General features: G+C 33.6%; 1 protein-coding gene across 1 annotated transcript; it reads left to right on the forward strand.

Moving 5' to 3' along the window:
- Nucleotides 1-379: 379 nt before the first annotated feature.
- On the forward strand, nt 380-3538 carry LOC131039379 (L-gulonolactone oxidase 5). The gene is made up of 2 exons (XM_057972112.1): nt 380-1292; nt 2492-3538. The coding sequence occupies exons 1-2, from the start codon at nt 380-382 to the stop codon at nt 3349-3351; spliced, it is 1773 nt and encodes a 590-aa protein (XP_057828095.1). The 3' UTR covers nt 3352-3538.
- Nucleotides 3539-17681: the final 14143 nt, after the last annotated feature.

Genomic DNA, 17681 nt, shown 5'->3' on the forward strand with positions numbered 1-17681 from the left:
TAATTGGAGAAATCAACTTAAAGAACTATACTTTTAGAAAGCTAATGATATAATTTACATAAAAAGTTATTGATCAAAAGTTTTATATTCTCACTGAAGACTTAATACAAATAAATATAATTTCATATTCTTTAAAGTCTTTGTCAGTATTAAAAAAACCTCACTCATATGTATATAGAAACAACTTATATGTCTAAAACTAGCTCATAGGTATTTATAGAAAGTATTTGAAGTGTGAATCTTTCACATAAGATCGATACAAATGAAATGCATTCTTGTTGTATCTCTGTTTAATATCGTCACGTATGCCTAAACTTTTGATATATAAATATGATACCAATGCATGCATTTTGTTATCATAAAGCAAAGATAGGAGGAGATGGAGAGATTGAGAAGCACAATTCTTGTGGCCATTCTGCTATGCAAGATCAGTTTGGCATGTGTTCCACCACCATCTGTGGAATGCAATGGAGGAAGATGTGAAATATTCAACTATCAAGGGATTTGGGATGATCTGAGCAGTTGCAAAGCAGGGAGAGCATTCTTTCCCAACACAGAACCAGAGCTTCTTCAAGCAGTCAGATTTGCTGTCAAAATGGGGAAAAAGATCAGAGTTGTAAGCCGGTTTTCTCACAGTCTAAGCAAACTTGTTTGCCAAGATAAGGAAGGAGTGATAATAAGCACAGCCAATTATGACTCAAAAATCCAGGTGAATAAAAGTGCAATGACAATCACAGTGGCAGCAGGAGTAATGATGAGAGATGTGATTGATGCAGCTGCTAAGGAAGGCCTTGCTCTGCCACACATGATTTACTGGGATGGAGTTTCTGCAGCAGGGGTGTTGAGCACTGGAGCTCATGGAAGTGGGGTTTTTGGAAAGGGGAGTGCTGTCCATGAGTATGTTAGAGCACTCACCATTGTTGTTCCCACTACTCCTGCACAAGGTTATGCCAAGCTTGTAAGTGTTGCTCAGGGAGATGAGCGTTTCAATGGTGTGAGATTATCTCTGGGTGTATTGGGTGCCATCTCAGAGATTACTTTTGGATTGGAACCCATTTTTAAGAGGTCTGTGTCTTACAGCTTGGAGGAGGATGTTGGGATGGAGGAGAGGATTGTGGGTTTTGTGAAAAAGTATGAGTTTGGAGATGTTTGGTGGTATCCTGCTCATGGGGAGGTCATTTGGGGGGCAATTGATCGGGTGAGTGGAGACGTCGATGGAGATGGAGTCAACAAAATGGAGCAGCTGGGCCAGCCAAGTACTGTATCAAATGCTGAAGACTCTGGAACCACACGTAACTTCTCATCCACTGTTTCTTTTAGTCAATAGCTTAAACAACCAACCAATTGAATACCCTTCGAGAATAAACTATTTTAATCAAATGGATGAAATGAAATTTGATGGTTGAATTGGGTTAGGGTATTGTTAATATTAATAAAAGTTTCAATTAACCAATCATAATTTCTATTTGTATTGTCTATTATTTCTCTATGTTTATGATTGTCTATAGAATATAATAGTTGAATTGAGTTGAAACCAACCAAAGTATCAACCAACAAACCATAACTGGTATTTTTCACTATCGACTATTTCTTTGTTGCTTACAATTCTCTATGAGATCTGATAGTTCAACTGAATGGAAACCAAGAGAAATACTAACCAACAAACCACAATCCCTATTTTTTATTGTCCACTATTTCTTTGTTGCCCATGGTTGTATATGAGATTTGAGTTAATTGAGTTGAAACCAACAAACCAATATCCTTATTTTTGACTGTCCACTATTTTTTTGTTGCTCATTTACAATTCCTATTTTTGACAATCCAGTATTTCTTTGTTGCTCATGGTTCTTCTATCATGGATTTTGATCAAATAATTTGTTGTTTTTGAACTATCTGTTTCTTCTCAAATAAAATTGTCAAAAATTCTACTTGTAGAATATTAGTACATAATTGATTTGAATGTCTTTGTACATGTCATACACTCCATAATGTAATGTCATTATATTTTTACTAATCTTGATGTACAAAGATGACAAACCTTGTTACTCTACTCCTCTTTGAATATTTTCCACCTCCCTATTACACACCTAAAATAATGTGAGCTGATTCTTAACTAGACTATTAACATTTTAACTTTCCATTTTTATCACGAGTGATATAAAATATTTTCTTTTATGCACATGATTACTTTGACTTTCTGTCTCACATATCTTTTGATTTGCACATTTACATTTCTACACTCTTTCAATATTAATTTCCAATCTATTCATCCATTTAATATTTTTCTTCATAGACATATTATTTCATCTATTTAACTTTTACTCTGCTATAATTTTGAACTAACGGTTACCTTCCATATTCTCTATTGTCTTCAAACAATGGCAAGGGATCACACAAACAATGAAATTATTTGTTATCAGACCCTCTCCCAGATTTGTTTCTTGATTTTGGAGGCTAATTTTTTAACTGGTTGTCCAATCTCATGATGCAGTTAATACAATTGAATCAACACAAGACACAAAGCTGTTATGCAATCTCACCGGACAAATAATGACCGCGAGAGTATCGACAGGTGCAGGGTTCTTAAACAGTGAAAGCCAAGGATTCGTCAAATATCCAGTGATAGGATGGAATAACAGAATGCAGGCCACAGGAGGATGTCAAGATTACTTTCACAAACAAGAACCCAATCCCAAAATATGCACACCTCATAAGATTTTGGACAAGAACGAATCCATATGTTCATGGGATCGTCGAGTAGATGGTGTGAGAGGCTTCGACGTAGAAATCTACGTGCCACTCAAGAATGCAAAACATGCAATTATGGACGTAAAAAAAATCCGAGACCTAAACCCACATGCCCTCTGTGAGCTGGAGTTCCTAGAGGGCATGTCAATGCGCTCCGTGAAGAAATCAGAAGCTTACTTAGGACATTCTGAGGATGTTATTACGTTCGAGTTTGAATATTTGAGAAAGGAGCAGTGGGAGGAGCCAAAGTGGAACATGGACGTTTATGAAGAGATAGAACAAATGCTTGTGGAAAAGTATGGAGGGACACCCCATTGGGGGAAGTCTGGAGGTTTTTTGTTCCAAGGAGTTGCAAACAAGACTTTGGACTTGCCCAAATTTTTGAAGGTGAAGGAGGAGATGGACCCAACTGGTTTGTTTTCTATTGACTGGACTGATGCCATTCTTGGCATTGGAGGAAAACAAGTGCAAGTGTTTAGAGATGGATGTGGGTTGCATAAGATGTGTAAATGTAAGGAGGATAGGCATTGCTTACCACATAAAGGCTATTTCTGCAGGCCTGGAAGAGTGTGGAAGAATGCTCGGGTTTGTAGGAAAGATTGAAAATCAGACATTTATTGTTACGATTTATATTTGTGAAGTAATGGAGATTACAATTGGGAGATCTCATTTCTGATATAAACAATTAACAATAATATTCAAACCGGTTTGAATTTTGATTGTAAGAACAATACCACAACTTAACCATCATTGTATTTAATTTTTAGTTTTATAAGATATCATCTTATTTATAGTGGATATGACTATTCTTATACATCATTCAAAGGCTAGATTGGGTCAATAATAATAAGACTAATATTTATTATTTTTGGTGTTGGGGTGGATGAGATGTAAAATTACTATTGATTGTTGGGTCACTGAAGTAGATGATGTTCAAGTTGAGAGATAGAATACTCTATTTTTTTCACAAATGAATATTTCAACTTTATATAAAATGTTTTCATATATGATCTTTATATAGGATTCATGATAATATTAATTGGTTGATATTGTACCAATATTTGTGTTGTTAAAGTTATTAATGGTTTTAATGTTTTTGATTGGGAGTTATAAATCAATGAGGTCATAACTAGGGGACCTCATCTCAGATATAAACAATTAACAATAACACCCAAATGGGGTTTGAACCTTGATGGCAAGATCAACACACCACAACTTAACCATCATTGCTTTTATTTTTTAATTTTAATTTTTTTAGGATATCATCTTATTTAAAGTGAATTATGACTATTCTTAAACATCATTCAAATGTTAAGTTGGATCAATAAAAATAAGACAAATATTTATCATTTTCAATGTTCCAAATGGATGAGATGTAAAATTACGATTGATTGTTGGATCATTGAAGTAGATGATGCTGAAGTTGCGTAATTGAATGCTCTATTTTTTCACAAATGAATATTTTAGCTTTGTATAAAATGGCTTCATATATAAGAGTTGAAATAAATTATTTTATATATAGAATTAATAATAAATTGTTTACTCTGGTTTTATTAAATGGTTGATACGTACATATATTTATGTTTTAAAAGTTGTTATAGATTTGGTATTGATGAGTTTATGTTGGTTAACAGATTTATTTTTTAAGAATGCAAACAAATAGACTCCCTTTGCTCCAAATATGAAGATGAACTGCTCATAAACAACTAGAGACATCACCATTGCATGGGTAAACTTCCTCTGAATTATAGAGGTACTGTATATGGTGAAAATGGATAACAATAACAACAAGATTGAAAGGCTAAATGAATTCAACCACAAAACCCTAGCCTAACAATCAACAAAGATCCACCATAACATATGAAGATTACCTAAGACAATGCAAATCACATGAAATCACAAAGATTATACCATCACATGTCCAATAGGGTTTTGATCTCCATTCTTCCTATCTCCATTGATCTTGCTTGATATATTTGCTCTCAGATTTTATATGCACAAGAGCTCAACAAAGAACGGAATGTGGTTGCAAGTAGGATCGTAGTGTAGTCAATTGATCAAGTAGTTAGCTCATCAGCTCATTAGGATGATTGATTAGCAATGATTGATTAGGGTTTGATAATGAAGGAAGCATCTCCTTATATAGAAGACACTATATGAAATGGAGGGATAAGATTGAGAGGTGTAAAAGGAGGTCGGCTATGATTAGAGGGTAGGTAAAAGAAATAATAAAATAATGAAAGGGGTAGGTAGTGTATGAATTAAGAGATGAATGACATGTGTCATGGGTAGAAAAGGCTAATGAATTAATTAAATAAATAAAGATTTATTTAATTAATAGAAGAAGTGGGATCAATTAAATAAATAAGATATTTATTTAATTTAGGAAAAGGATAATTTAAATAAATAAATGTATTTATTTAAATGAGAAATAAGGTTAGAAGAGGATAAATGAATTAATTAAATAAATAAGGATTTATTTAATCAATAGAAGAATTAGGCTTAGGTAATTAAATAAATAAATAAAATATTTATTTAATTAGACTGGACAATTTTAGGTGTCTACAGGTACAAATCCCTCTTATGATATAATTTATGGTTTTTCAGGGGTATGCTTTTAACCAGAAGCAATTAAGGCGAAGCTTTTAACTGGAAAGCTTTAAAAGGTGAAAAGTAGTGACAAAATTATAATTGAATAGAATACAAATATTCTACCTAAAAATACTAAGATTTATAAGGATTGAATCATCACCAATATATTTATCCAAAGCTAAACATTCACATTAATGTCCATATATAAATTTTAAAATTCATTCAATAGATGAGAAGAAAAGTTAATGCAAATAGTAGAGTATTCAACATAGGAAGAACAAAACGATTTATCAACCATAACTCAAAGTTTATGATTCATGAATTTGCATTTAAATTTTCCTTATATATCTATTCAAAAAAGACCAAGTATTCAAAAACTAGCAAAAGAAAAATCCTTCCCCCCATCTTTGTGATGCAAGAGCATCCCCGGTCAATGAGCAATCTTGCATCAACCAAAAATATATTTGCTTTTTAGTTTGTTCTTGTTTTGTGTTGGAGTTTATAAGTTACCTCTGGAATTCTTCGGTAGTTGTCCCTTTTTTGTTGCGGGTCAAATTCTTGTCTTCCAAATGTGTTTTTATTCCTTGCTCTAGCTTTCCAGATCATTTGGACTCTTTTTCGACAATTTATTGCTTCCGAATTGGTTATTTATTGGTTCTCAGAGCAGTTTTGAGCTTATCGGCTAGTTGGAGATTTCTTCCCGGGCAGAGCGATTTCTCGACTTGCGGATCTAATTGGCACCATGTACGATGTTCCTACGCCCTTGGTCGACCTTCCTTAGTGGTCCACACTTCGTTATTGTATTTGATGGAGATGATCTTCACGCTTTGGGTCCGACCTATCTTACATGTTTCATTTTCCTGTCTTTGGAGAATGCGATCTTTTGTGGCCGACCTAGATGTGTTCCGGATGCTATTTATATTGTTGTAATTGATCCTTAGAGGGAAGCAGGATATTGTATGAGGATGAATTCATGTTATGTAATTTGGATACCTCTTGGAGGTCTAGATGGATTGTAATATTGAATGAAAGTTGTTCTAGGCCTGTAAGCCTGTTTGTACACCGAATGTTGTCGGCTGGTTTATGGTGAATCTTTGATGTTACAGATGTTTGAATTAACATTTTCTCTATGTATTGTTGTTTCTTATGTTGTGTTACTCTTGCTGCATGGTCCAGACTGTTCTGTTTGAGGACCCTCTTGCTGTGACTGCATCAAATGGTATCAGAGTTGGTTGCGAACCTTGAGCCATTCCTTTGGGTGAATAGATCACCGATTTGAGTTAGCCTACAAGTGTGTTCAATAGATTACCGATGGAGAGGCAATTGAAACTTGTATTCAAATCACCAAGCCGAAGTAGTTGCACTGGAGCAAAGGAGGAGATTCTGTCGAGAAGGATGAACCCTTGAAGGGTAGAGAAGATGATGGAGGATTTTAGAAATGAGATGAGGAATGAGATCCGAAATACATTGGTTGGTTTGCGGAGGAATCCAGAATCAGAGGATGAGTATGAAGATGCTGGAGAGGAACTGGAAGTCAAAGAAGCTGAAGGACCAGAAGATGAAAGAGAAGAAATATTCCTTAGAGCGGCGGCACAAGTAAGTAAGGTTCATAAAGTGGAGGTTTCTAACTTTTCAGGTACATTGAATCTGGAAGACTTGATAGATTGGATCGTAGAATTGGAGGACTAAAATTTGAGTTTGAGGATATTAGAGATTCACAGAGGGTTAGGTTAGCACAAGCTAAGTTGAAAGAGCATGTTGCTTTATGGTGGAAAGAGTTGCAGAGAGATACAGTGGAGAATGGTGAGATAAAAATCACCCGGTGGAGACATATAGTTGCAAGATTGAAGGCCAAATTCATTCCGGGAGACTATGAGTTGGAATTGTTTAAGAAGTTCCAGAACTTGAAACAAAGGAACATGAGTGTGAAATAGTATACTGAGGAATTCTATAAGGTGATGATCAGATGTGGGCATAGAGAGATGGATAGAGAGAAGATGGCTAGATACATAAATGGACTTGGATTTAACATTCAAGATGAGATGCATGTGCTAAATATTTTTATAGTGGAGGAGGCTTACCATTACGCTTTGAAGGCTGAAGATAAAGTGAAAAGAAGACAACAGAATAACCCTAAGAAAAGACAGAGATATGCAGTGAATAGAGGGCAGACAAGTGGCAGTATGGAGAAGCAAACTACTCAAGATGAATCAAGATCTAAATATAGTAAATAATCAGATCAGAAGACACAAAGAAAAGTGAATGGCAATAGCAATAGTGAATTCTTGGGTAAATGTTTCAAGTGTGGAGAAACCAGACACAAATATTATGAGTGTTCCTTGGGAACTGATAAGGGAATGGAAAGGAATTTCATAGCACGTGAGGAACCGAATACATGAGCTACAGATGAGAGCATGATGGGTGGCTGCAAGAAGTTGAGTCCCACTTTTGGGCAAAAAGTGTAAGTGTTTTCTCTGTTTTTCAAATTTTATGTCGATTGATGTCAAAATTTGATGCACTTAGAGATTGAATCTCAAAAAACTTCAGTAATAGAAAATGTAGTGCTCAGAGTCTACTTTTCAAATATGTAATTTTTTTTAATACCCACATGGTAGAAATCTCTTTTTAGTAGGCATGTTTAAAAACCATTTTTTCAAAATGCCTATTTCAAGACCATACCACGCATGTGTACGACCACCCTTTTTTTATGCAAATAAATGAATTTTTGCAAATCCTTCTGGGAAATGATACCTAAGACACCAAATATTGATGAGAATATTTTTGCTTATTTTTTTACTGAATATATTTTTTTTTATTAATTTTTAGCTAACAATAAAGTATATTTTCAAAACATTGGGTGTACGACCACCATAATTTGATGAAAATTTCATATTTTTCCATTTTTTTTTTTTAAATATTCAAAAGAATTGTATGAAGATTGATGTCATATAATTTATTTTTCTAAAATCCTAAAAACCAAAAAGTTATTAAAGTTTTAGTGAACCTTGGTATTTTAGGTTTAGGTTCCACTTTTGATTAATAAATAATACAAAAATAGTAAAAGTAATCTTATCACTATAAAATTTACATTTCTGAATTCAGGACGCTGAAAACTCTAATGGGTTTTTGTTTCATCAAAAAATTCAATCCGAAAGGCCCTCAAAAAATTAGGCCAAGGTAGAAATCTGATGTCGATTTACCTTAGTCATTTTTTTGGAGGTCCAAGTATAGGCTTGGTGAGACCAAGCCTATCTTGAAGCAAAAAGCAAAGCTAAGGAATGTTTCCCGCCCCTAATTTTAAAAAACGGGCGCCCGTTTCTGAAAAGATCCGTTGGGACATAATCTGGCCCACAAGCACAAATCCCAATGATTGAATGATTTTTCAATCATTGGCTGACAGGTACAATCTGCAAAGAGAATGTTTTGATTAATCATTCTCTTTGTTTGTCTTATTGTCGATTTGGTAAAGAGATTGATTCGAATTCAAATTTTGGTGTAGCCATGGGATCAAATCAACGCAGGAAGAGGCAAAGGAAGGTTCTCACAACTGAGGAGATTGCAGCAAATAGGGAGAAGGAGGCAATGTGTCAACGAGAGAGAAGATCAAGAATGAGACAAGGAGCTTCAAGTTCCACAATCATTTTATAAGAGGAGAACATCAATGAGACCATAAATGCTGACGAAAGAAACACAATAGAACCTTTTAATTCAGGTGCATCTTCTAATCCATTATTGGATACAGGTATGTCTCCACAGCCCCATGTTTTTTCTCATGAAGAAATTGGTGATTTAGTAGAAGCAGGTTACTTATTAAATGAAATTCTAATTGAAAATCAAACCCCAAATGAAATTAGAAGTCAAGTTGAAAGTGAAATTGAAATCCAAATTGAAACCCCAACTGAAACTAGATCTCAACTTGAAACTGAAATTGAAACCAAATTTGAAAATCCACCTACAACTAAAACCAATAATGTGTTTGTAGAAATGGAAACACCAATTGAAAATAAAACATGTTTGAATGATAATCAAATGAATGAAAATTTTGAAATTAAAAGTGATGTACTAGACAACCTTCCTGGCTTGGTTTCATGGAGACAGATTAGGACACATGCAAATAGATTGTTTAGACATTTTTTTTATAATAAGAAATTTGGGTTTCAATGTCAATTAATGGTACAACTAATTAAAATGACTAAAATGCAAAAAGTGATGAAGAAGTTAGGCTTTTATGTCAAACCCAAGAAGAAGGAGGAGTCTTTAAAACAAGTTGTATCGACTATTGCTAGTGCCTTTGATACAATTGGAAAGAAAAGTTGTTCTAAAGATAAAAATGTGGCACAACGGGCAATAACAACAGCTTTAGTAAGCCAAACAACTTCTAATAAAAGAATGATGAGTAACATAAGTGGATATCTTAATATTCATCGCAAAACTTTGTCAAGAGCTGTAAAAAGAAGAGTTAATTTTGAAAGTGATCCGGCAAACAAATTGTGGACTTTTAGTGGTAGACTACCAAGGTCTGATATGAAACTTACTGGTGAAGTCAAAAATTTGATCGAAAAATTCTGGCATGATAATACGAGAGTATCACCTAATGTTAGAAATGTTCTTAAATTAAGAGTTGGATCAAAAATTCGTGATCCACATCCAAAACACCTATTGGACATGACTCAAATTGAATTGTATAAAAAAAATTTGCATGATAAAGTGTTGACTATTAGCATTTGTCAAAGGTCTTTTGAAAAGTGTAAACCTTGGTATGTTCGAATTAACAAGGAAAGAGTCACATGTTGCAAAACTCATGTTCAATTTCGCTACCATTATGATGTATTTCGATATATACATGTTACCATGCATAGTAATGGAATGTTCCAAGAATGTGGTATAAATATACCACCTAAAACTATCAAGGAGTTTATTTCAAGTTTGTTTTGCAACCCACTAAATGAACAAAATTTCCTTTTCAATGCATGTGTTTCTGGTGTATGTGATATATGTGGCAATCTTGCATTGTTGGATGAATGTTTGCATGAAAATATTTCAAATGATTTTGGACAACAATTAATTGATGTTAAAAGATTTAAAACTATTGAGTAGCCACTGAAGGATGGAAAGGTTGGAAAACGATGCAATCTAATCACTGAAAAAGTTAGTGTTCATGCATTTATGAATGAATTCAAGAGTAACATCATACCTAAATATGTTAAACACACTCAAAATGCTAGATGGCTCGATGGTCAGTTTCGAATATGTAAGGATACATTTCCTGTTGGTAGTATACTTTCGGTTGTTGACTTTGCAGAGAACTACACGCTTGCACCACAAGATGAGGTACAATCACAATACTACAATTCAGTGCAGGTATCAATTTTTGTCCATATTGTCTATAGGCATGCACCAGATAGTACACAAGAGGATCGCAAAATTTTGAGAGAGTACCATTTCTATATGAGTGATAATGAATTACACTCATCTGAGTTTGTCCAGTTTTGCTTCAAGACCTTTATTCAGAATTTGAGGGAGAGAGAAATTCAGATGACACAACATCTAATATGGTCTGATAATTGCACAGGGCAATTCAAGAATGCTAGAATGTTTTATTGGCTGAGTAGGATTCATAAAAAAACTAATATCAAACACATTTGGAGTTTTTTTGAGGCTGGACACGGGAAAGGAGAACATGACGGTGCTGGTGCATGTGTTAAGAGAGCCCTTTGTAGAGAGCAACTCAAATTTGAGGAAAAGGCTAAATTTAAAAATGCAAGTGCAATTGTGGATTGGTATAATGCAAATTTATCCATAGGATCAAGTCAGAACTCTACAATTAGACATTTCTTCTGGCTAGTTAAAGAGGAGAATATCCTTCCAAGATATGATTGTGATACAATAAATGGGTCAGCTAGATGGCATTCATTTAAGAGTTCTAATTCTAACACTTGGACTATATGGACTAGAGAGCTTGCATGTTTTTGTCAATTTTGTGTTGTAGGTGAATGGGAAGAATGCAAGAATGCGGAATGGGTCAAAGAATGGCAACACAAATCCTTAACACCTACCGAGACACAATATGAAGATGTTAGAAGAAATGAAGACCTCGATCATGTATTTGCATCAGAAGATTATGATCGTGTTTCGGACCTCATACAACCTGGTAATTTAATTCAATTTATTGTTTATAACTTTAAATTATATATTTTTATGTATTGTCATATAATTAATGATTACATATTTGAATTATAAATTCTAACAAGTTTTATTTGTACACATTGTACTTATATTTGTTTTATAGGACATGTGTATGTTGTTGTTGCACCTGAGGATAATGATGAGCAGGTTGAGTATTGGCTAGCTAGATGTGTAGAACCTAAGAAAAAGTTGATATGTGATCAAGTAGATGATGATGGTTTTTAGTATCCAGTTGGGTCTGTTGTGGTGGTTGGTACATGGCTACGCAAATACTTAACAAGAAGGAATGGCTTACCAGCTTATGAAGACTACCAATCAAAAAAGAAGATTATACACTATTCTCATTTGGTGGTGGCAACAAACATCAAATTAGAAAGATACAAAAGTAGACCTACTAATAAGGTATTGTGGACACTTTCAGTAGAAGAGCATGAGGCAATCATAGACGCATTGCAGAAGAGAGAGGATGCAGATGGTACATTGGGTTGAATCAAATTTATATGCATGTAAGATAGAATTATGTCTTAAATATGACCTGACTCTATATTTATCATTGTATGACAAATCTATATTTATAGTGTACTTTTTTATTTTAGTACCATGAAGTCCATGCTTTTCATACCACTACTATCTGCACTAATAAACCATCAATACACTAGTAAAGTAGTGTGGTCAACTTAAGAGGAAAGTTGATACTATGTTTGTAGCTTCCTAATAATTTGGTTAGCCTTAATTCCATCAATCTATTGGATTCCTCTATGAGATTCATTTATAATTAATAATCCTTTTATATAATCATGAAAATCATGATTCCTCTATGAGATTCATTTATAATTAATAAGTTGATACTTGTGTGAACTCTTTTAAATATTTAATCACGATAATTGTTTTTCTTTGTCCCTTTAACATTGTATTTGTCTACATTTGATACAATTTTGGTTTCATAAACAATATTGTATTAGTTATCTTATTCTTAATGTTATTTTGTGCACATTGAATTATAAACTGTTGCACTATAATAACAAGTCTTGAAATAATAATTTAACAAAGAAATGACATTAAAACAAGTCCAAATAACATAATAACAAAACAATGTATCACATATATAATCACTAGAGTGCGCCAAATCACATAACACGACCTGATATCATAATAGCAAGGAAATGACATAATAAAAAGTCCTATATATAATCACATAACACATAACAACAAGTCCTATATATAATCACATAATAACAAGTCCCGGGATAACATAACAAGTGTCATCATAAAAAGTCCACAATACAATAACATGACATGATCTAAAATATACAATCTAAGAACTCACGTGCATCTCATCTGCAGTCCTCTTCACTCCATGTGAAGGTGGCTGAGATGAATCATCCTGCTACACGTGGTCCTGAGATGCACCATCCTGTGTCTATGCAATATCAGTGTTTGCACCCTCTTGTGCATTATTAAAAGATTTTACATGAGAAGAAGTTACTTGCATAATTCACTTATAAAATAATTAAATACTAAAAAAAATTAAATAAATTACCATACGACCGTGCTCGACAATGCCCTCACTGATATGTGAAGGTCCACTATCATGAACAAGAAAAGTGGTTGTAGCCAAGTCCTGCAAAAAAAAACATTGTATATCAATTTTGATAATCCATATAAAAGCCAGGTACACAGTATAAACAAATTAGAAATTATTTTTGTAATCATCGTGCCTCAAATGATAATGTCAATGGTTGCATCTGGCTCAACCCCATAGTCGTACCAATATTGGTAGTGGTGTGGACCTGAACAACATATATAAAGCATGAATCAAACTTGTATATATACATAAATTATAAAGTGTGTATATATATATATATATATATATATATATATATATATAAATATATATATATATATATACACTACAAGATTATCACAAAAAAGCATACATGTGATGCAGGGAAAGTAACTGATGGTCGAAGGCGTACATGTGATGCGCCATCAAACGATCCAGAATCCTACAATTGCAAAAAATAACGAACATGAATCAAAGTTGTACTTAAATTAGTAAGCATGTAAACACTTCAAATTAATGGATGAAAAACATACTAGTGGTATGTGAGGCTGAGCCTCGGTGGTCCATGGGTCACCTGAAGAAGTACCCACCTCAGTGCTACATGAAGCACCCTACAAAATTGAAAAAACATATCATATGTAAATCATTACATTAAAAAAATTATTATTTATTTTAAATGTACATATCAATACAATCTATCTAGATGAAAGTGCATACCGTAAATGGGGCACCAACATCTCTGGGTATTGAGGTAACATGCTGTCTGTTCCTCAATGATGTGGTGTGATCCATCATCTGTTCAGAAAAAATTGACTCATGTTATGGTTCATATGTGTATATATAAGGAATTTAATATTGCACTGTAAATTATACAAATAAATTTGTACCTCTCTAGGCTGATCATCATCTGCCCACAAGAGATCAACATATGAAGAGACGGCATCAGCATGTGTAGCCTCCTCGGCATCATCGTAACCACCATGGGCGGCATCAGCATCATCAAAATCATCATCTCCTCCAGGGGTAGCCTCACTCTGTGGACCCCTACATACATCCCCATAACTCGTGCAAACATGTGCTAAGCAGGGGGCAACCCTCACCTCCCGCAATTACTGTACCAAATTGCCCAACAGGACACTCAATGAACCTAGAGAAGAATCCACTGCTTGATGATGGGAAGGTGTTGGAACAACTGGTGATGGAAGAGGAACCAATGGATCATCGCGCACATGGTTTCTAACCCTATCGCTCAATTTTTCTCCTGGCCTATCCTGGGGCATGCCTCTCCCAACCCCCTGAAAATATCTAATATCAAAGTAATTGGGCTTTTTCCCCAATTCAAATTCCGCCCATAATTTCTTCAAAAAATACATTGGGACCTCATGATTGGAGTGTGGTGGATGGTCACCTCTCCCAAAAGTGGCTAGCAATGCCCAAGTGCCTACACCATCGAATAGAAATCTGTGGCTTCTTTGGATCTATCTCTTCACCCGTCTTAGGGTTCACAAAATATTTTTTCAAATCTATTTTTATTATTTTTAAATCATTAACTTGTTTGTATGTGAGGCCATCTGCGTAAAATGCACGCAATCCCTCACGCCAGCTACGATAGCTATCTAACTCGCTATCTAATGCCTGCACAAACTGTACAATGCCTTGCATACTATCTGCAAGGCGTAACAACTGAGGGGGTGGATGAGGCTCGCACCTAATAGTGTGAATATCTCTAATCAGAGCATCAATATTTGTCCTAATTGTCTGTCGCAACTGCTCTGGTGGAGGTGGAGGTGGAGGTGGTACTATACCTAATAGCTCATCTATCTCAAACTCATCCATCATGTGAAAATAATCTGCATATATATACAAACATGAAAATTTACAATTACAATTACAAACATGAAAATTTACAAACTTGAAAATTTACAATTACAATTACAAACATGAAAATTTACAATTACAATTACAAACATTAAATTTTCGATTACTTTTATAGGATTTTATATAGATTGTTACAAACAGAGATTAATCAAAAATTTATAAAAGACATTTAAGGGAAGAATTATTAGGATTATGATCTTTTTAGTAGAGCATATGTACTGGTTATTCTTATTTTTAGAAGCTCACTTCATCAATGTTCGACAAGATATATGAAGGGTTGATCATAAAACTACATAGTTTTTTAAAGTTGAATGTGCATTTGGGCTTTAGAAGATCTTCCATGACTTGTAAAGTCAAAGGAGGTGATCTAAAACCAAGCATATAATTATTTTAAATTTTATAAAATCATTATGCTCAATCAATTTGGGAAATATAAAAATAATATCCAATCCCTTTACTATTATTTAATTAAACTAGTCCCTTTGTTTGTCGATGTGAGTGTTCCCTTTCTAATTTTAAATTACAAACTTGAAAATTTACAATTACAATTACAAACATGAGGAGACATCATAGGTTTCTCTATTCATCCTTTTGTGGTAAAATTAGAAAGGGATAACTATGATTCTTTTGTAAAATGGTATCTTCATAAGTTTTAGGTGGTTTAATCATTTTCCTTTTATGTATGGAGTCATACCTAAATTGGAAAAGCTAGAAAATATATAATCTTGGTGTAACATCATTGACCATGTAGCAGTGATTTGATCTAGTATCAAGATCATGATTCTATGTGTATTGCATTGGATATTGATTTCCCCCACACACTTTGGAATAGACTTTAGGAGATCCATGCCCTTCGATGGTGATACTTAAGAGGAAATTCATTGTATCATATTAAATAATTTATTTACTTAAGATCAACTTTTATTTACATATTAAATAATTTTCAAAATATATTTTAATTATGTACATCAATTATATCAATTAGAATAAACATTTGGTAATGAAATACAAGCAATTATCATAAAAAATTTAGAATCAATTCATTCTAAATGTAAAATGATACATACACATATAAATATATAATCAGTTTTTTAATTTAATATATACTTGGCAAAATAAATTTATATAGACGTGTAAATTTTTAAGTAATTTAGTGGGGTTTATAATGAAACCTATCCAAGAAAATTTGTCATATATTAGAATACATAACTCATCTACCCTATATAGACACCACCCTCAACTCTCCCTTCTTGTTGGTTCTTATTTTACTATTTCAATTAATGCTTTCACATAATATAATACATTCACTTCCAACACACACTCTACTATTTTCATGTGCTTTCACATAATATAATACATTCACTTCCAACACACACTCTACTAATATTGCTACAATAAGATTGCAATACCTCAAACTCTTGATGTACACCTTCTATTTATACTTTCTTGCTTTCCATTTGAGGCAAGTAGGTCACTAAGTCCAATCCTTTCGAGAAATCAACAAACATTTCTTAGACATGAGATGGATTATAAACATCATAGGTAGTTGGGAGCTTATTCATAATTCTTACTAACATGTGATGGATTATAAACATGATACTTCGCAATTGATAATAATTCTATTTCATCTAAAATAATTACATATTCCCACCATTGTGCAAACTATGCACTAAAGAATTACAAGGTGATTATTGCCTAGTGATAGATATTGGTATAACAAATTACATTTTATTACAAATTGGTATAAGATAAACCAAATAATTATAACATACACTTTCATGGCCTACCCTTATATTGACATGTATGAAAACATAATGATGTGGTGATTGTATTAGTTGATATCCACTTGTAGCCTAGACAATTCCTACACTATCTACAATGACCCATTTCTAATAATAGCCAATCCTCTTGATCATGCAAAAAAATGGGCCACCATGCCCTATACATGAGGTTTGATTATTAGTTGTTATCATTAAGACCAACACTAACACTACCCTCAACGGTCTTCCACCATACTTGTATAGGCCTTAGTTCAATACTCTAACCAATATATTTTTGACACATTATGACACAATGATGGTGCATAATCTTGAGAGGTCACCTAAACACAATGACATGGATAAATTCAGGGGCTCCTCAACATTTCCCTCACTATATTCTATGCCCCTCTAATGCCAATCCCTTTTACTCATTTGCATTCTTCATTCTTGATGTGGATTTGGCCATGTGCGTATGATTGTGCCATTTACATTTTGAATGTAAATCTTTCAGTTTTACTTTGATCTTATTCTAGATGCTTCATTTGTTGCATTGTATGCCCCTGAGTGTTTATTGTTTGCTTAGTTTGATAAATGTTTTGTGATTGCTTTGGACCCATGATGTGTTGGATCGCCTTATGGTGATTTGTAATTTTGTAGTTACATTGAGATGAATGATGATCTATTATACCTTTGCTAATTATGATAGACTGAAAACCAAAAAAAATAAAATTTAACTCTAAAAGCTCCAATCAAAAACTAAATATATGTTCCATTTGATACAACACTGCTAGGAAAAACACTGATCACTAAGCACCATTTAATTTAGGGTTTAGGGTTTAGGGTTTAGGGTTAATTTAGGGTTTAGGGTTAATCAACCAAGATAGTCAAATTTAGGGTTAATCAACCAAGATAGTCAAATTTCTCCTGGGACTTGTTCATTTTTTTCTATTTAA

The sequence above is a fragment of the Cryptomeria japonica genome, chromosome 10 (genome assembly GCF_030272615.1).
Source record: "Cryptomeria japonica chromosome 10, Sugi_1.0, whole genome shotgun sequence".
Taxonomy (NCBI): Eukaryota; Viridiplantae; Streptophyta; class Pinopsida; order Cupressales; family Cupressaceae; genus Cryptomeria; species Cryptomeria japonica.

Excerpts from the sequence above, each read along its gene's own strand:
- LOC131039379 (XM_057972112.1), top strand. The coding sequence starts at position 380 with ATGGAGAGATTGAGAAGCACAATTCTTGTGGCCATTCTGCTATGCAAG. Across the intron at positions 1,293-2,491 it reads TGAAGACTCTGGAACCACAC|TTAATACAATTGAATCAACA; the intron begins GTAACTTCTCAT and ends CTCATGATGCAG.